This window comes from Ananas comosus, linkage group 23, assembly GCF_001540865.1.
Source record: "Ananas comosus cultivar F153 linkage group 23, ASM154086v1, whole genome shotgun sequence".
Classification (NCBI taxonomy): Eukaryota; Viridiplantae; Streptophyta; class Magnoliopsida; order Poales; family Bromeliaceae; genus Ananas; species Ananas comosus.
The window spans coordinates 5,687,556-5,709,041 of NC_033643.1; the positions used below are offsets into that span (position 1 = coordinate 5,687,556).

The window sequence follows — 21,486 nt, forward strand, 5'->3', positions numbered from 1 at the left end:
ACTAAAGCATCACTCGTTTTTTTTTTCAAAATAAATTAATTACAAGATGTCTTATCTATAATACTAGCTCATAAGCAATTTTTTATAATTATTTAAAAAAATTAATAAATAGAAGAGAAATGATGAAATAATTTTTTACTAGGAACTATATTTTGTGTAGCATCTATTGCGGTGATTTGCAAACTTATATAATATAATCAATCTGTATGTGATAGTATGATCATTTGATTAGTAACTCACGGGCTCGGTTAAGTAGGATCGTGGGGTGTTGCCGTGTTGGCAGCGAAACACTTTGTTTTAAGTGTTTAAATAATAACAACGAGGTGTCAGGCGGCCTCCTGCGCCTGGGAACCGCATCTCCTTTTCTTTGTGATCGCCTATGCGGCACTAACATTAACATAACATATCGTCCCACTTTATTATTATTATTATATATATATATTATTATTGTTATTTGAAGATTGAAGATGCGAGCAACTAGCAACTTGACTTCCTTATTAACAATATAATTCATTCATGATTACAAGAGGAGCTCTTTACATAAATATACAATTAAAAATTATCATCTATAATTTTTTATTGGTCTGATCCCCTGGTAAAGCTTCCAATGGCCATTGTACTCAAGCCGTTGCATTTAGACCACATCAAATGCAAACCAGAATTCAGAACTACCTTCAGCCAGCAATGGGTGTAGTGTTAGTCTATTAGTTTCAATTTACTAAATCATACCCTTTAATTTTTTTAAAAAAATAATTATAATATAACAATAAAAATTATTTATTTATTTATTAAATAGTTTGTAACTATATAATAATAATTTAATTAAAATGTAAGGCTCTAACGGATTTAATAAATATTCTGTTGTTTTGTGATTCCACAGCGGCTCCTTTGGCAGGACAACTGAAAATAGCAAAAACAGTGAAGCCTTCTCTCCGTCATCTTCCTCCATCCACAGTTTTAAAGCTTGCTACAGCCACCGTCACCAATAAACCAGCGTTCAAGCCTCCCAGCTCCACCTCTCCCTCTCCCTCTACGTCTACCTCTGCTGAACAAGTATTTTATGTGAAAGATGAACAAAATTTCGGATGGTACATTGTAATAAAGTTCTTCATCTACCAGAGTTCAAGTCCTTCACGTCTCGCGCCACGAGCTCCTTATTCGCCCATGGCTGAAGGCCATCTAGGAAGAAGAATAGCCGATCCTCATCGGCCATGTTGGTGATCGCTAACATCAGCTTGGAGTATTCTTGGACATACTCCTTCAAAGTCCTCGAATGTTTGAGTCGTCGAAGTTGCCTCCGCGCAAGATATTTGACGTGCTCGGGGTAGAATTGCTCCTTGAGCTCGCGCACAAAGTCCTTCCATGTCTTCAGTTGGCATTGACCCTTCTCGGCCTCTGCAGAACGTCAACGCCACCACAACATCGCGTCGTCAGCAAGGTACATGGACGCAACCTGGACTTTCTCCTCCTTGTCGTCCAGCCGCAACGCCTTGATGTAGCGCTCCATGTGCCACAGAAAATTGTCTATTTCCTTCTCACCGTAGGTACCCCTAAAATTTTGAGGCTCAGGGATACGTACCTTCAAAGCGGACTCTCTTTGGGGTTCATGTCCACGCGCCACCGCTTCTTCAAGGATCATCACTCTCGTCTTGAGGTCCTCGACCTCGTCGACTCGAGCAACGAGCTCCTCGATCAGGTTCTTTCGCTCCTCGTCACAACGAGTCATGTTTCCCCGAAGCTTCTCGAGTTCGCTTCGAAAGGTTTCCATGGCAATAGCGACGCTTTCCTCCATACTGCGGACCTCGCCGTTAAAAGAGTTAAAGGTATCAGCCATTTTGGTGTACCTTTCACCCATTTTCGATATTACGTCCTCCAACAGCGCAAGGCGGTCCTCCAACGACGCAAAATCCCTCGTGATTCGTGTGTCTCGGCTCTTGCTCTGATTGGAGGGCTGCTTCAGAGGGTCACCCCCAACGTTGACAACTCCCGCATCGGATGACGACATGGTTCCTCCTCGAACCAGCTCTGATACCAACTGTCACGGCCTTAGTGTTTCTATTCACAAAGCCCGTGCGGCGCCCGTCTTCCTGCTCAAAGATGGGCAAGCCTTTGTCCCTGTTGCTAGCCTAGACCTTCGCATCCTACGACTAAATATGCAAAGGGAATGACAGAGAGAGAAAGACAGAGGTTTACTCAAAAAACTAAGTACTCCACTACTTAGAAAAAAAGAATTACAACCTACAAACACAATCTGTCATGTGTTTTGGCCTTAGCCAAACCCCACCATTTATAGGCTCCTAGATACATTGAATCTAGTCTATACTAACTCACCCATTAATGCATACAATAACTCACCCTCATAATGAGCCATAAGCCCAAGAGTCACCCTATTAACTCTTGGAAGTTTTGTGACCTTTGAGCTTCCATCATTGATGGGAGAAGTTACAAAACCCTTTATCTCCCCATAGTCGGCTGGGTTCGGGTCTCTTTAACGACCACTCCGCTAGTGAAGTTGGGCCAAGAACTTAGATTGCATAGCAATTTCGCTAAGTCCCTGACACGTGGCTCCCGTAGTCATGCACGTTTTGTATTGCTATGATGACACCTAAATAGGGCGTTTTACGGCAGTAGACGAGAGATATGGGGATGTATGGCATGGTTCCGGACACTTCGTGGGTTGAAACGGTATCTGGAATACCTATTCGAGTCTTTATGGCTAAACCATTGGGTTGGGAGTGCTCGACCATATTTGCTGCTGGCTGGAGCTCCTTTGTAGGTACATTCCGAGTGGAACTGATCCTTGGGAGAGATCTTGTAGTTGTTGTGCTGTCTCGATGCCGAAAACTGCAATTTCGAGATTTATCGGGACGAAATTCAGCCATTTCGGTGCACTGATTATGCATTTGGACTCCGAAACTCGTGAGGGATGTTCTGGAGGATCCTCACTGGTTATAAACAGCAATAGAAAGGTGAGATTTGTATAGCTGGTTCCATCACCGAAATCGTTGACTTTCGGAGCCGTCGTGGTGTAGTTACGCAACTGTTGTACGTTTTGTCAAGCACTTGGCGTGTGGCTGTTGGACACCTAATATTGTGTGTCTCAGGATAGTGAAAGGATTATTGTGACTCCCCATTGAGTCGGCTAGCCTTTGGGCTGATTGTGGCAGTTGACTATTTTGTCCAGATTCGGGTGACACCTAAAGGCATCGATTGAGTTGAGGACTCAGATACTTGGTTAATAAGGTGGGTGCTTTAATCCGAAGTTGATAAAGTTGTATCTCAGTCGATTTTCCACTATGATTCTATTGTTCCATCGTACATGTTGAGTAATACAACTTATCATGACACCGTACTATTACTTGCTCAGTTATTTTATATGTTGGTTGCTTTATTTATCTACTTATCATATTGCTTATGATTTATTGTGATTGTCTCTAGACTCTGGATGATATATGACATGTAGAATAGGACCGGTCATAGTTTTTTATCCAGATAACTATGATATAACTTGGTAAGTTGGTGACTACTCATAGACTGAGATTTGACTTTATTGGTCGGCTGATTTACTCCTATGTGATTTGACCTTGTAGATCTATTATTCTCTCTCATACGATTAGACTCATTGGTCGACGAATTTACTCCATTAGATTTGACCTTAGCGATCTGTTGACTTATCCTGTTCATAGTTGGAATATAGCACGTTTCGCCTTGATTCCTTTCATTTGTTACCTCTTCCTTGACTCGTGTAGTATAGCATGCTAGTCAGCTTTGAGATTATAATTATGCTTGTGAGTATGGACCTATTTGGTTTCGTTGACACGTTTCGAGAATATTTATTGTCTCCTTGTAGTATAGCATGCTAGTCAACTTTGAGATTGTAATTATGCTTGTGAGTATAGACCTATTTGGTTTCGTTGACACGCTTGGAGAATATTTCTTGGCTCCTCGTTGTCGCCTATGGGCGTTGATTAGACTGTTGAGTTCAGTTGTCGGAGCTTTGAGCATATGCATATGACTTTAGCTTTAGATGGCGCTATTGCTTTTAGACAGGGTTCACAACCTAAAGTGCTTCAGTTTGCCAACCTAGTGGGACATTGTTCATAGACATGATTCGTCACCTTGAGTACTTCACCGCCGGGATTAATGCACACCGCTCTTAGACAGGATTTGCAACCTTGAATGCAGCATGTTTTCCTCTAGAGTGGAATTTGTTTATGGGTCCTCCTGGCCTAGCTAATAGGCAAGCTTACGCTAGGTCTATACAGCAGGTCACAGTGATTGGGTATGATATTGGACGGTCTATGAGTCAAATCATTTGACGCATAGTGCTCTTATTTGAATCATGTATGACATTCAAGTTGGTTGATTTAATTACAGTAGAGACATCTCTCAGATATCTTATGCCATTTGCTTATTATCTTGCTACTGTGGTTGGTTGGTTGGTTATCTTCATTGCGTCTAAATGGTTGATTCTTCTTTACAGTAAAGGCATTACACGGTACTTAATTCACTTCATGATCTTTATCTACTTATATTTATGCTACCGTAATTGATAATTCTTATCTTAGTTGAACTCTTTACACTACTCCTTTATTGGCTAATGAGTGCAACTTGCCTTCGACAGCTGGTTGCGCCTATTGAAAAATATATTTATATGTTTCTCAAATTCCCCAATCTTTACTAGTGTTATTGGCGATGAAGATTGGGGCACTGCTTGAGGACGCGGTTAGTTAGCGCCCAGATATTATCTTTAGACATTGGTGGCTAGTTCAGAGTTTATTTTTCAGCTATTATCATCTTTATCATATCATGTTGACTTGTAGCCTTAATTGTGTTTAGAATTGGTATTCGGTTTTCCCTATTCTCTTGGTTTTGAATTTTGATTGAGGTTTTCGATCAATTGTAGTTGCTTTACTTTCAGTATTCTCTAGTTATTTTGATTGGTGTAGTTGTTTTGGTTGATACAGTTGTTGTAATTGTTGCGTTGATTCATACCTACTTAGATTGTTTGATGTGGTAGTTGTGGCTGTTGTTGTATTGCTTGCGCTCCTAGCCGTGCATGTATAAAGGAGAAACTCTATCCGTGTGGGACAAGAAAAATTCTATACGCGCGTGTGACGGATCTGTGCCCATCTCAAGTAAGATTTCAAAATATATATATTTCCATAACCAAAGGGGCCCCCGGGCGTGACAATTCCAACTGCTGGAAAATAATTTACAGGAACAGAGTATCAATTTGTCTTAAATAATTACATGAGATAAATGTGAGCCCCTCAATGCGCCAAAATGTTTGGACAAGTGAAAAGAGGACAGAATAGAGTTGAGATCCCACAGCAGCTCGTACTTCCAACAGGTCCACTAGTTGAATCACCAAGAGCAGCCTACCAGCAAACATCGCATTATTGGGACGAATCCAAAATGCATATAAGTTGATCGAACAGAACAACAAAGAGGCAGAAGCAGAAGCAGAAGCAGAATGAATCCTAACACACCGATTGATTGATTGATTGATTGAGCATGATTGATTGAGCATAGATTGATTGATTGATTTGCTCTGTTACTAAGTTTAAACAACAAGAATACAAGAAATCTCAGATCAACTTAAGTTGGCTAAGAAAGACAAGTGCTTGTAAAAAGAACAACTAAAGAAAAAGGACCTTGGTCAGTTTGTTAGCCCAAGGAACTCAGGGAAGCTTGGATATTTGGGCTCCCATCCGATCTCAGCACGAGTTTTTGAGTTATTTATCCTCTTGCCTAAAGGATCATTGGTTCCTGCAATTGTGAGAGACATAAAAATAAAATAATGTTAAAGAGCAGTTTTATCTTTGAAAAGGCAGCATGACACAAAAGGAAAGATGTTAGAATATATAAAACACCTTCCTAGAAATACGGCCTTGCACTTTGTGCCCTCAACAAAAGAAACCAAAATTTTACCCTCATTAATATAGTGATGTTCACGCTAAACCGCCTTTTCCAAATTAGGCTTTCCCTCAATAAAACCGATACTGCCAAGATACCTGCATCTATGCTCAAAAATGGAAGGGAGAGGTGGTGATGATGTAGGAGTAAAAGGTCAGGGCAGAGGAGGTGCCGGCACCGTAGCAAAAAGAGGTGGGGCCAGAGTAGGTGGTCGTGGTAGTGGAGGAAGAAAAATTGGGAAAAGAACAGGGCAATGGAGGGCACAGTGATGGCCACAACGGAGGATTACGTGGCGGCGGAGATGATGGAGGAAGAACACATGTTGCAGTGACAGTGTAGGACCCAAAGGCCAAGATGGAGACCGTGATAGAGGTGGTAAGGACGGAGAAAGAAGAGGAAGGAGAGACAAATCTGAAGAAGCAGGGTTGTTTTCATTATTGCTAATCCATTAGCAATGTAACCCCTAGAAAGATTTTCTGATAGATCGAGAGGGCAAGATGAAGGTTTTTGAATCCCAGCAGGCAAGTGCAAAAGGAACTATTTTCGGGGATTTTTTTGCCTTCCCAGAAAAAAAAAAAAAAAAAAAAAAAATGAAAAAGGTATCAAAGCTTGCCTGTAAAACCCTCGAACTTCTTGCTGAACTTTCCACTATTGTTCACGCAATCCATTAGTTCTTGCCTAGAAAGAGGAGAAGCTATTTGATAAAATTTTTGTAGGAAAGTAAATAAGGTTGAGGTTAGAATAATTCATTGGGTTTCGTGCGAAACATCAATGACAGAGTAAAAAGGATAGTGAAACAAGACCTGGATAAAGGATGATTATCACAACCAAGAAAGATACGTCCACGAAGCTTCTTCTGCATGATTGCTACCGAAAGGGAAGCTGCATCCTGTAAATCAAGTATTTCATATTAAACATCTAAAATCCTCGAGATAAGTTACCCCCCCCAAAAAAAAACAGCCCGAGTTCATTCCATATCGGGAGAAAAGAGAAAGGAGTTCGGATTTTAGAATAGTTCGGCATAATAAGTCTTTTCAATCTTAAACAGTAAACAAGAAGCACATGAATACTAGATTTTTCTTTGATCAAAGAAACAGTATATTATTCAATTAACCCGTACTGAAGGGCACAAGTTTAGCTAGCCAACAAGTTTCAGTTCTAAAATTTGCAAATAATGATTTTCTGCTTCGTTTCCAGCCGTGAACCTCGATGTGTAGTGAAGTACTATTATTGTGATTATCCAGCATTTAAAATATTATTATCTAGTCTACCCATATGAACGAACAGAACCTAAACCTAAGTTGTTTCTGCTGTGTACAGAACTTTATGACCAAGTTCAAGATAGCATTTGGCTTCAAAATCTTGTTTATATGTTAATAAGTTGGTGGTTAACCCAGGAGAAAATCTGGTTTTACCTCATAATGAATAAGATTCAGTATATGATCTGGACGCATATCAACAGTTCCTTTCTGCAACCAATAAGTGTGGGCACCTCTATCTTCTTTGTGTAAACAGTCAAGAAAACAGGGAAGCACTCGTATAACAATTTGAACAATAAGCAAAACAGATTAGCAATTCCTCAAAATCAAGGATTTAGGTGCCGAGGTGTGGGATCGTGCCAAGCACTTGTTGGCATAGTATGGCACAGTGCAGTGCCATCCCGATGTAAGCTGCTGACAAAATACCCTGTGTGCATGACAAACTTCAGTATGAAAAGTTTATTTTCTTTCACACTGATACTATTTTAACTCTTTTAATATATTTTCTATCAAATCTTTTATATTATAAGGACGTAATTACCTGCTAATTTTGAAAAAAAGAGGGTTTTAAGCCACGCCATCAGCACAGGGAAAGCATCATGTAGATACCTTGTCAGCATGGTATCGCACGGTGACACAGCCCATGCTAACGGGCACTTACACGTTTAAGGAAGGATATATAAAGCCCTGCTAGCCTCAACACGCAGCCTCCAACCTCCAGAACAACCTTTTCTGCTTTTAAAAGGACATCAGCCCGAGGACTTCTACCAATTGGCACGACTGGAGAATCCTACAAAGAACATTTTGACAGTTAAAAGAGACATGCATTGCTGCGTGTGTTGCATATATGTGCTAGGAGTTTAGGGGATAGTTTTAACTTGTTTGTAACTTAGTACGACATATTGTGATAAAGCGATAAAAAAACAAAGAGCTTGTTAAGATCTCTCCTCGTCCACATATAAAGGCTTTAATAACTAACTTACATGTAGCTTGCAAATCCAACTAACACATTGGGTAAACTCGAAATAACAGTAAGTCAGAAAATTAACTTCAGCACGTTCAGGAATAAGTCCAGTTGACTGTTTTAAGAAGTGACACCCCAAACTCTGTCCTATTTCATATTAGTCACTCTCATGATCCTTCCATATATTAGTCACTCCCATGATCCTTTATTAGAATAGAAATTATCGCCTGCACTCAATGCTTCCACAAGCCTTGCACTGGCCCATCCACTGGAGTTTCATCCCATTTTCAAATGTCCATGCTTTTGCCAACTAAGGCAAGGCCTATTCTTTGTGTACAAATTGGATGCTAGATCGAAGATAAGATAAGGGGTGGAGGACAAATGAGTGGATGCTCCATTAATGTGCAGACGCACCAGGAACAGGCAATGATTTTGCCTCTGAGAGGTGATGACAAGAGGGACTAACATGAAATAGTACAAAGTTTGAAATGTCTGATGAGCACTTTTAAAAGTTCAGGGACCAAATTTAAACTCTGCTAGTAGTCTAGAGAGTACTGCGATTTGTCTTTAAGAAGTCTTGAGACTACTCTCAAACACATCATATTGTGGTTAAACAAAACAATAAATGAGCAATAAGAAATATGAAAACATAAGAGAGATGAAAGTTTAGTTGTCAGAAATCACCATCAACATTGATAAAAAAGCAAGGGATGGCAAACACAACCACCTCATTTCTACAACTCCATGGGAAAGAGTCAGCATTAAGAATCTTGCAGTGTAAAAACACAAATTTGCAGAAGCATCAAGTAAAACTTTTGGGCCTGAATGTTAGATCAAGAGAAAGTAACAGAAGAATAACCTTGTTCGAGATCCAATAAGGTGTAAGCAGTTTGGGTTCAAATTAGTGCATCTCGCAAGAAATTGCTGTTTCATTAGACATCATGCCTCCACCTTTTGAGGTAAAAAGGAAAAAATAGCAACAGGAGAGATTTGATAGAAATGCTATGCTTTTGTACATAATTTCGTCTCTAAGCTATAAACGGGAAAAAAGAAGATAGCCACCCTTTTCTCATTGAACTCTCTTGAAGAGAGTAAGATTGTAGTTTGAACAGCTAACAACAAATATTTCTTAACATGGTTATGTTGAAATACTCTGAGCTAACATCATTCTAGTATTCTTCAAATGATAAAATGGTTCAGAGCTCAAAATGAATAAACTTAGGAATTCTATGACTGAACCAAGAGATAGCTTAGCTACATGATAGCTAAGAAAGGTAGTACAANAAAAAAAAAAAAAAAAAAAAAAGAGGTGAAAAACTGGAAAAGTAGTTTTCCATGCAAAACTTTTTTCTTGAAGATTTTTTTTTCATACTTTTCTGAGGAACCAAACAGCTCCTAAGATGAAATCATGAAATAAGCATGCACAATTTCTGCATAGGGAGTAAAGACCAAGCAATAATTTCTCAGAGCAACCGATGTAACAAGATGCTTACTCTTTCTTAGAACAACTAAAAGATCACCATATCGAATGATGCAGGGCAATCATAAGAGCAGAAGCAAGGATTAAAGTGTGCATCGACACGGGCCATATCCACCGTGCCGTATCGTGCTAGCAAGATATCGGCACAATATAGCCCCCGTGCCAATGATACAACTCAAAATCCTTTATTCTTAAAATTAGTAAGTAATTTTTCAATAAAATTCAAAAGATTTGATAAAAATACATAATAAATAATTGGCATATTTTGTTGCTAATGAAAATAAATATTTCATATCATTACGTGTCGACACACATATATTTTTTATGACCGGCACTCATCGGCACAGCCCGGCACGCACCGTGCCGTACCGCGCCAGCAAGTTTCTGGCGCGACCCTGTGCCACGGTACTTAAATTCTTGAGCAAAAGAACGATGTAACAAACAAGACTAGCCATACAATAATCACCTAATCAATTTAGTGCAAGTGCATATAAGATATGAGTTAAAAACTCATAATGAAGTTTCTTGCCATTTGCAAGTTCAAAAAAAGATCAGTGCCATGTAAGTTTTTGATAACAGTAGAGGACAAGTGACAACAATATTATACAACATAGGATTTTTTTATCTTAAAAAGAACCACAGAAGTACTCTCACTAGTTCACTAAAGGGAGCTTTAAAATATTTTAATCCGAAGAAAAAATTAATCACCGCCCACTTAAAGCAGAAGTATTTTGAGCAGCATATGCTTAAGAAATAAGAATATATGAATATAAAACTATTAAGTTTTTTGAGTGGAACCAATGATAAATCTTCAAAAAGAAAAAGGAATAACTTTCAATTAAGTAACAAAACAAATTTATCATTAAAGAAAGAACTTAATAGTTTTATATTCATATATTCTTATTTCTTAAGCATATGCTGCTCAAAATACTTCTGCTTTAAGTGGGCGGTGATTAATTTTTTCTTCGGATTAAAATATTTTAAAGCTCCCTTTAGTGAACTAGTGAGAGTACTTCTGTGGTTCTTTTTAAGATAAAAAAATCCTATGTTGTATAATATTGTTGTCACTTGTCCTCTACTGTTATCAAAAACTTACATGGCACTGATCTTTTTTTGAACTTGCAAATGGCAAGAAACTTCATTATGAGTTTTTAACTCATATCTTATATGCACTTGCACTAAATTGATTAGGTGATTATTGTATGGCTAGTCTTGTTTGTTACATCGTTCTTTTGCTCAAGAATTTAAGTACCGTGGCACAGGGTCGCGCCAGAAACTTGCTGGCGCGGTACGGCACGGTGCGTGCCGGGCTGTGCCGATGAGTGCCGGTCATAAAAAATATATGTGTGTCGACACGTAATGATATGAAATATTTATTTTCATTAGCAACAAAATATGCCAATTNGAATAACTTTCAATTAAGTAACAAAACAAATTTATCATTAAAGAAAGAACTTATGTACAGATTTATACCTCATCGCAGAAACCATTGTCATTGCAATCATAAACAGCAGTACTGGATGTAAACAAGAAGGAACCTTCACCACTCCAATTTGATGCTGCAAATCTGAACATGTTACAGAAAGTTAAGCATGTTAGCAGTGTCAAAGACATCACTACCTTACACATTATAAAAGACAACCAAATGCTTAAAATAACTTTAGGCAAGGATTTCTGTGCACAGCCTGTGCCACTGTGCCAGCGACACAGCATGGCATAGAGGCACACATTTGCGCAGGTTTTCATGAAAAATTAATCTTTTAGAGTGTTTCAATATCTGTAAGGGCCATTTTGGTTCACAATTTGTAATAATCCGGTAATCCTCCATATTTTCTATTGAAAATAGTCAAATTAGTACCATTCAACTCAAGTTGGGTAGTTGTAAAAGTTGTTAGTTAAATAGTGGAATCATTGTAGATTCCTAAGTGGTAGCCGGTAGGAATATTAGATTATCATGGGGTAGGACGCATTCTCATTTTCATGTTTGATGGAAATTAGTAGTAGTTCATTAACAAGAACATAGTAGTTCTTACGAACCTCCCAACCCAAGTGGCTTGGTAAGTTACTAAAAAACTTGCCATTCCAAATATAAAATATACAACATTCCTAGAATATTAAAAACCTTGAACCAAGCGGCCCCCAAACACTATAAATATATATAAACAACTCACACAAGTAAAAATTGAGTCATAATCATTTTAATCACAAAAAGAAAATTCGTTTTATATATATTATGAAAGTATATGCATGAAACCAAAACCAAAGTCATAATTGGATAAAGTTTTATAAGGAAACACTACCGTGGATAAAATCACTTGATCTAAAATGATAAAAGAAAATGGAGGAAATCATTTTATTTGGATTTTTGCAATAAACATTTGTCTTATAATGCAATGCAACTTATTAATTGCTCCAAAATGTTAGTAGATTTACAAGATCTACAAATTTTTATGTATGAAAAAAACTTTTTGTAAAAGTTTTTACCTCACAAAAGAAAAACTCAAAAAGATTCTAACCATTCTGTTGATACCATGTCGAGAAGACCCCGTGCCACGTGCTGGCACGGCCTCGGCACTGTACAACAAGGGGTAGCATGGGTAATAATTGCCTTGAGGAAATAAAAAGTAATATACCGTAGGTGTGCATTTGGGGGGGGGGGGCAAAAGGAGAAAAGGTGAGCCTAGACACGTTTAACTATTGGCCATTTTGAAATGGATGACTGCATCCTCCACACCCTTCCTTTTTTTTTTTGGATTGACAAACCCCATCCCTATAGTCTGTTTTGATTTTTTGAGTTTTTCTGTCAGCTGGCTTGGGCACTTCATCAAAGTTAATGGCTCCATAAATTGTTAGCCCCTCAATGTTAACTGATTCCACAATACTCATTGTCAATAGCATATAATTCCTCAATCATCTCATGGCATAAACTCAAAAACAATCAAAAGTCGCAGGCATCAATCAAACAAAAAGTAAATATTGGGGTCTACCTCAATTGGGTTATAGGGGTTATCTTTACATTTTTAACAAAAGAAAAGACAAAGAATGCCTAGAAGAAAGATTGGCATTGTTCACCAGGTGCAGAATTCCTAAATTCCTACGAAAGGAAATAATCATAGCATTAGTCATACCACTATTTCTTAACTAGTATCAATTGATTACCCAGCAACTGTCCAAAAATGTTTCCAAAACTTCAGGTCATCAAGCACCAAATTCATACTGTACTTTGAATGGGACATTAAAAACTAGCATGAAGCTGAAGAATACTCGGCCTAACTTATACTGCCACATCCTTAAAGAGATTTTGGCAGTAATCAGTTATTACTTTCTATATAAGAGAAAAAAGCATTATATATTTTTACACTACGGGCGCGTTTGGTTCGTGTTATGTAACATTACAGATTATTTCGACATATCCAGGTATCTTGGATTTCTGAATGAGATTACTACTGATGCTGTATTAGCGCGTTTGGTTTAATCAATAATATAATCCTGGATTGCAATGTATATAATATTACTATATTTGGTTCAGTTTATAAAATTCAGTAATCCTAACAACAAAGTGTAATCTATTCCAAAATTGTCCTTAGTCATATTTGGCAAAAAATGTTTACTATTTACAAATAATATTTTTTTTATTAAAATTTATTTTAAATAATTTAAAATTTGAATTTAAATTTTATTTTTAAATATTTTAATATTTTAATTTAAAATATAAATATAAACATAAAATTTAATATTTTAATTTTAAAATACAAATATAAAATTTATAAATTTAAATTTTAAAATTTAAAATTTAAAATTTAAAATTTAAAGTTTGAAATTTGAAAATTGAAATTTAAACTATAGATATAAATTTAAATTTTAAAATTTAGAATTTAAAATCCAAATTTTAAATTTAGAATTTAAAATCCAAATTTTAAATTTAGAATTTAAAATCCAAATTTTAAATTTAGAAGTTTAAATTTTAAATTTTAAATTTTGAAACTTGAAACTTGAAATTTAAAAATTAAAAATTAAAAAATTAAAATTTAAAATTTAAAATTTGAATATTAAAAATTAAATTTAAATTTTAAAATTTGACAATTTAAAAATTTAAATTAAAATTTTAAAAATAATGCATTGAAAGGGTTTGGGGGTTCGAAAGGGTAAACTTGTAATTTTACATAAATGCAAGATAATCCGCCATTAGTAATACGACATACCCACCCCCCGCTCGTTTATATTTTTGGTGTAATCCTGCACCATTTGTAATGCTACATTACTAACCAGGTTACATACCAGATGAATCAAACGTAGTAATCCTGGCAGGATTGTTAATCCTGCCAAGATAACTCGAACCAAACGCACCCTAACAATAAAATAAAATAGAAGAGAGAAATATTCTCCACACATAAGAACAGGCTATGGCAAGTGAAACATAAAGACCTAGATATACTATAGAACTGCAGAAAAGATGACAGAAGGTATTGGTTCTCATACTACTTGAGAAAAACCACATGCACATCATCCAAACAACAAATCATTGGGCAATAGATCCTTGGGCCTTAATTTGTAGAGACCCTCAACTTATGTGGTGTCTAATTGCAGAAAATTCTGTCAAAACTTGATGGTCTCTGTGATTTTTTGAGGAAAAATTTCTGCAACTTAATGGAATTTCTGTTACTGGACAGTTGTAAGAATATTGGTAACTTCTGTTATGGGAATCTCTAAGTTCTAATCAAAGTGAGAGAAATTTCTGACATCAAACAAAGCATTAGTTGAGGGCTTCAACTTCAGAAACTTAAATTCAATGACTGTTTCCAAGTGGCCTCGCCCTATTTATATCATAAGTGACCTAAATTTTTACCTAACATCGCCAGGGTAATCTTCAGTGCGAGATGGAGGAGCACAGAAAATAACGTAAGGAACTTTCTTCGCCATTGTTGATTGCCTTAAGGAGGGAATGATACCAAGTGCAGTCAGTTCATTGTGATGTTCTGTACTCATTGTCTGACCGTAAACGTTGCAACCTGGATGCTCCTGTCAGCAAATTGAAAGAAAACATTATCAATTCAATGAACCTTACCTTGCACAGGATTTCTATAGTAAGAGTGGAAATAATAAATCAAAAGAGAAAAGGCCATTAAATATCCAGATCAAGGTTTAAAGTGTCGCCCTGTGCCATACGGCACGGGGCGACACGTACCTGTGTAGTGGGAGGTCTCGGACCCCCCCGTCGTGCCGCGGCACACACCTGCGTATCGCGCGAGACAGCATGATACGCGGGTGGGTGCCACGACACTGTGTCGTGCTGGCACTATTTTTTTTTTTTTTTGGCTTTTTGCTTTTTTTTTTTTTTTTTTTTTTTTTTTTTTTTTTTTTTTTTTTTTTTTTTTTTTTTTTTTTTTTTTTTTTTTTTTTTTTTTTTTTTTTTTTTTTTTTTTTTTTTTTTTTTTTTTTTTTTTTTTTTTTTTTTTTTTTTTTTTTTTTTTTTTTTTTTTTTTTTTTTTTTTTTTTTTTTTTTTTTTTTTTTTTTTTTTTTTTTTTTTTTTTTTTTTTTTTTTTTTTTTTTTTTTTTTTTTTTTTTTTTTTTTTTTTTTTTTTTTTTTTTTTTTTTTTTTTTTTTTTTTTTTTTTTTTTTTTTTTTTTTTTTTTTTTTTTTTTTTTTTTTTTTTTTTTTTTTTTTTTTTTTTTTTTTTTTTTTTTTTTTTTTTTTTTTGTTTTTTTCTTTGGGGTACTTGAAGTATCCTGGATACCCCACACCCCTCAAAGACATTGCAAATCAAAAATCCACTTGTTAAGTAAGTTAAAAAAATTATAATCTATTTTTTTTTGCATATCAATATACGGGCAAATTTTTAATTTACATATCCGATCCATACGGCCCGAGCCCTTTGCTTCCACCACAGACATCCATTTTTTTTCACAAATTATTTTATCAAAATTTGTCACACTGACGAAAATTTTGGCAAATTTAGGTAACAAAATAGAATTCAATAAACAAATTTTGAGACATATCAAGCATAAAATTTTATTTTTGCGTTAGAAGATTAAAAATACTGATAAAATTAAAAGCTAAATTATATCAATTGAACTTAAATTTATTTAATTTATTTGTCATATAATTTATTGCTTAATTTTTTTTGATAGATCTAATAATTTTTTGAAAAAATTAATTAAAAAATAATTTTTTCAAATACTTTTTAAAATAAGTTTAATTTTTTTTTTGTATTTTATAAAAGAAAGACTGTAATATGGTCAAAAGAAAGAAAGATGTTTTCGCATTTTAAAAATTCTAACCTATAAAAATTTCGATTCTGCATTAGATATAGTTGTATTTTACATACAAAAAAGCTTACAAGTATATTAATTGATGAATATAATAAGCTATACATAGCAAATATTCATAATTTTTAATTAAATCTTTCAAAATAATATTATAAGAGCTTATTAGAACTAAAAAAACTGAAATAAATCCGTACCAAAGCGTGCCAGTAGGACGGCATGCGTATCCATCGGCATGCAAACGTACTATGTATCGGCACGGTATCGGCACGGAAGCATGCCGGTGCCATACCGTGCCAAGCAAACAGCGGCACGCCCCGTGCCACAGCACTTTAAACCTTGATCTAGATCAATGCACGAATCAGCTGTTGCAATTAACTAAAGAAAAGTTCACATCTAAAGCCACCTAGAGTTTACTCGTGTTAAATTATATGACACAATCATTTTAAGCTGGTAGAGAATGATATTTTCATTTTATTTTTATATTTAACACTCACCTTCACGTTTGGGCTTGAGAGCCCTATGACGTGGAATTAAATGAGAGGAAATCAATAATGCTAGGAGCTTGCCGTGACTTGAACTCAGAACCTCCTGCTCTAATACCATGTTAAATTATATGAAACAACTATTTGTCTCTAAAAGCTTAAGCTGGTAGAGAGTTAACAACTTGGGTTGAAAATATTCTCACAGAATAATATTCTGTCCCAGATAATGTCATCTCTATCACCACCTATGCATCTCCAACTAAAATTGACAGGTAATCTATTTGGCTCCAATATGTTGCAGTTTTATTTCCATAGTTCTATTACTATCATACTATATGATGAACTACTTCATTTTGTTATAAGTTTATTGTTCCGGCACTTGGAATGACATACATAACCCTAGATCTTCTACAAAACAGCGCAGAACATCAGCGTCTTCAGTCTTTAGGAATGAAGTGAAAGAAACAAGGAATTTCCTTAATGACATGACTAACATTACAATCTGTATTTACTTTAATTAAAACAGTCTACGCTGATCAAACACAAATAAAAGATGTTTAAATTTTAAGAAGGTTCAAGAAAGTAATTCTAAATCTTAATATTAGCCATAATTCCCAACAACCTGTTGCCACTTTTCAGCTACCATCCGACCAAGAACACCTGGGCCCACAATCAGCAGATCATTTTCTCCAACAATGTCAAAGCAAGATAACTTCATTCCTGACTCATAAGAAGTTTCTGCACCTATGAAGCAAACAGAGGCTTTCAAATTATATATACATCAAGCACCTCTATACTTCTACCCTAGAAATTTAGAAGGATATGCTTTTAAAAACTGCGCTAACAAGGGTATATGCAAAAATTATTTTTTTTTATAGAGGTTAACTTGTAACTGATGATGTTGTGGGGATATATATATGTAAAAGCCTCAAGATAGAAAAGGAACTTCTGAAACGCTTACGCAATACTAGTGCTTACACAAGAAAATCAAACATTATAATCACAACTTCATATCAGAGCAGTCTGTTATTAGATTTAATAACACTTGTTATTAGATTTAATCCCCTCTTCTATTTGATTTCATTGTTATTATCACGGCCTGCGTCGATGGGCAGTCTGTTATTAGATTTAATACCCTTTTGAATAAAATTAGTAATTTCAGCACGCAAAGCATAACCTCCAATCCCTTAATATAGTGTCAAACTGGTGCTATCAAAATAAATCTATAAATTTAGAACCAAAGATTTAAGGGCCATCGGCACAGGCCATGCCTACCATGCCGATAAAATATTGGCGCGATATAACCCCCCGTGCCCAAGGCACGGTTCAAAATCTCTCTTCTTTGAAATTAGGAAGTAATTATCTCAATAAAGTGTAAAAGGTTTGATAAAGATATACAATAAGCAACTAGAATATATTAGTGCCAAAGAAAATAAATATTTCATGTCATAGTGTGTCGCCACATATGTATTTTATGATCGACACACACCGGCAAGACATGGCATGCACCATGACCTTCCGTACCAACAAATTCTCAACACGACCCTATGCCACGGCACTTAAATCCTTGCTAGGAACAGAACAGGTCAAATAACATGGTTTTATTCTATTCCTTATCGGGCATTGGCACATTCGAGAGGAGAAAATCGATAAGAGTTGTATGTAGGGTAAAAGGAGAATCTAAACCACCAACACATTAATTGAAACGAAGAGGATGATCAGTTTATCATAAATCATGGTTTATTTCCACAGTTAGGCTCCTGACTAAACTAGCCATCAATGACTATCAACTAGGAAAAGATAACATGGACATTATACTTGGTTTTAGTAGTACTGTTAAGTTTGGTAGCTTCAGAGCGTATACGCACGAGATCCATTGCCTCTTCGTCAAGCAACAAATAGAATTTGCAAACTTTCATAAACGATGAAAAAAGGTTCTCCATTTGGTAAAAGGATCAACTATTCCACATTACACATAGGGCTCCTTTCAGCAGTTAATTAGCTAACTAACCTATCGATCTTTTTTCTGAAATGCACTAATCCATCAACCTTCAAAAAGGTATTAGATACATTGAAATAAGTGCTGCACTACCACAGATAAGAACCTGCGGATGAACAGGCGATAACAGTAGGGCTACTGGATAAACTACAATTATAATTTCATCAAGCATGAACTTATAAAACCTAATCACCAAAATCCAAGGAGGATTTTTGCAAATTTTGGATCCAAAGCTGTTGTCCTGAATCTAAAGGTCCTTCGCCAACATTGTGATAGATTTACACACAAAAGATCTCAACCGGAGGCATTTCGGTCCTCAAAAATATATTACGAGCCATAGTCGAAGTGGGCTGAAATTGCAAAATCAAATAATGTGTAGTGCTTTTGAAAATGGCAAAAGAAACAAGCATAATAGCATACCAATAAATTTGTACAATCAGTATTTCCTGAAAGTACTGCTGTTAAATTCTTAAATAACAAAAATGACATCCAAAAAGAGATTAAGAAACCACCATTTGTCTCCAAAAGCTTAAGTTACCAAATAACTAATTTGATATTTTATAGTCAACACTCCAAACGCTTAAGCTACCAAATAACACTATTTTAATATTTCATATTCAACACTCTCTCTCACGTGTAGGTTCAAGACTTTTACCAAATAACACTAGTTTAATATTTTATATTCAGCAATCCCCCTCGCGTCTAGGTTCAAGATTTTTTGACATGCCCAAAACGTGAACTTGGATTTGAATGGAAGGAAATTAAATTAATTGAATCTAGGAGCCTGGCAGAATTTGAATTCACGACCTTATACTCTGAGACTCTGATACCATGTAAAATAACGTGAAACAAATATTTTCGTCCAAAAACTTTAAAGTTGTCAGAAAACAAGGCTTTAATATATTATATTCAACAGTCCCCCGAACATCTGGGCTCGAAATGTGAATTTGAATTAAATGGAAGGGAATAAAATAAAGGCTAGGGTCTTGGTGGGATTTGAACTCGGAACATCTTACTCCCATAGCATGTGAGGAAACAATCATTTCTCTCCATAAGATTCCAGCAGTGATTCTATCAAATTTCACTACTCTAACTACTTGAGTGTAGATTTCATAATAAATAAATAATAACCAATAGCTCATGAAACCATTAATTTTAATTTTAATTCAAAATTCTTGATTCAGATAACTCAAATCAAAACAAATGAAAGGCTAAGGGGTGCTAATAAAAAAAAACAGGGAAAAATAGATCAGATTCCACTATTCATGAGATTCTGCTATTCATCGAATCTAAATCCTAAGCCCAATCGCAAGGCCAACCAGTTAAGCACGATCGACCAGAACACGCATTGACGCAACCAAACCCTAGGGTCGTGCGAAGAATAAGAGGAGGAGGAGGAAGAGGAGGAGGAGGAGGAGGAGGAAGAGGATGAGGAGAGGGCAATGGCGAAGGAGAGGAGCTCACCGACGGAGGCGGAGGCGGAGGAGGAGGAGGCCATGGATACGGAGCGAAGGATGGGGCGAGAGCGAAGGGGAACGGAGAAGAGCGTGGAGGAGGAGGAGGGGAGGGAAAGACGAAGAGGAAGAGGAAGAGGAAGAGGAGGAGGATGAGAGGAGAAGCGAATCGCAGCGGCGACAACCACGACTCCCATTGAAGAAGAAGAAAGATTAGAGTGGGAGAACAACAACGGGGCGGTTTTATTTTAGCAAATCGGGTGACAAGGAAGAATCCACGTATCTATATCTATGCATTACATTATCCATAAAAAAACCATTAATTAATTAGCAAAAGCACTATTTGGACCTCCAAGTCACTAGGTACCATTTAGTTCGGGAATAATGATTTTGGGGATAAATTTGTTTAATTCTGGAATAGTCTGCTATTCTAGAATAATCAGGGATAAAAATAAAATAGTATTTGGTTTGTAAAACGATTATTTCTGAAAATAACAGAAATTATGTTTGGTAAGTTTCTTGGAATAAATAAGAATAGTGACAAAAAGTGTTAGATTAATTTTATAAATACCAATTTTGCCCTTAGCTTTCATGTGCAAATATTTTGTAAGTTACCCAACCAATTAGATGCAACATTTAGCTAAACAAGAGAACATTTTATACACATGATTGCTAGATTAATTTTATTTTTAATTTAATGTCAGCACATTAGAAATTATGGTAGTAACATATGCTGAAGAGAAAATAATTAAATTTAAGAAGTTCAAGTCATTGTTAGATAAAACTAATATTGTTAAATTATACAAGAAGGCTGTTAATTACATCTAATTCAAAATTATAATAAAATACAATGCTGCTTAATTACTACTATACAAAACCAAACAACATGAAGCTATACAAGAAGGATGTTAATTACAAAATCCCAAAGGCAAGAAAAGATGAAGAAGAGACATTGTATTGAAAAATATCAACATCCAACTCATACAAAGCAATTCAGGAGTGCAAGTAACAATGCAAATAGTTAAAAACATCCAATTACGGGAAATTTAACAACAGAACAAAGTAGGTTCAAGGTGAAGACAAGATACACAACTAGATAAAGCAAATTACAAAGCATGTTCACACAAATTTATAAAAATTATATCATTTCCAATATAGCCTCCTATCTATTGTTCCACAGTTGCTCTGTGATCATAGTGTGAAGGGCGTCACCTCGCCGAGACTCATCTGGGCCAATAGGAGGTATCGAGTCATCATTTTGGTCGTCTGTGGGGAATTGGTCCATTTGCATGTTGAAATATTGTCACGCCCCGGGACCCAGCGGAAGCCCGCCCGGCGCGTGCCCAGACCCGCCATACGTCTAAAACGTATAAGGCGTCTAGGAACAACAATAATAAAAGCAATATTAAAGGACATCTAGGAATATCAGAGCATAATAAATGTCTAAATGCTACAACAAAGGATGAGGAAAAGCTGTAAATCCACTAAATAAGGCATAAAGTAAATACAATAGGAAATCCCAAATACAAGTGCTAAGAGTAGATACATAGGTGGTCTCTCTACAGGGTACAAAACTCTCACTCTCTCAACTACAAAAGAAAGAGTAAACCACCTAGGCAAGTAAGCTCCTCGCTAGCTAGCTACGCGATCCCCTTGCCGCGA

General features: G+C 36.0%; 1 protein-coding gene across 3 annotated transcripts; it reads right to left on the reverse strand.

Annotated features, from left to right (window-relative positions):
* LOC109727979 lies at positions 5,135–20,058 on the reverse strand. Of its 3 annotated transcripts, none has more exons than XM_020258225.1 (10): positions 19,835–20,055; positions 16,994–17,109; positions 14,469–14,641; positions 11,096–11,189; positions 7,858–7,968; positions 7,335–7,424; positions 6,723–6,808; positions 6,533–6,597; positions 5,658–5,772; positions 5,135–5,381 (listed from the first exon to the last, which is right to left on the reverse strand). In XM_020258225.1, exons 1-9 carry the CDS (start codon positions 20,019–20,021, stop codon positions 5,663–5,665), a joined length of 1,032 nt encoding a protein of 343 aa, XP_020113814.1. In that variant the 5' UTR covers positions 20,022–20,055; the 3' UTR covers positions 5,135–5,381; positions 5,658–5,662. The 3 variants fall into 3 exon arrangements, with proteins under 3 accessions (XP_020113814.1, XP_020113812.1, XP_020113815.1); XM_020258223.1 differs by having other exon boundaries at positions 16,994–17,115; positions 19,835–20,054; XM_020258226.1 differs by lacking the exons at positions 5,135–5,381; positions 5,658–5,772 and having other exon boundaries at positions 6,533–6,613; positions 16,994–17,115; positions 19,835–20,058.

Coding starts and splice junctions, on each gene's coding strand:
- LOC109727979 (XM_020258223.1), bottom strand. CDS start 20,021: ATGGGAGTCGTGGTTGTCGCCGCTGCGATTCGCTTCTCCTCTCATCCT. Junction 7,969..11,095: donor ACAATGGTTTCTGCGATGAG/GTATAAATCTGT, acceptor TGTTCTTTGTAG/GATTCTCCAGTCGTGCCAAT. Junction 7,425..7,857: donor TGAGGCTAGCAGGGCTTTAT/ATATCCTTCCTT, acceptor GACTGTTTACAC/AAAGAAGATAGAGGTGCCCA.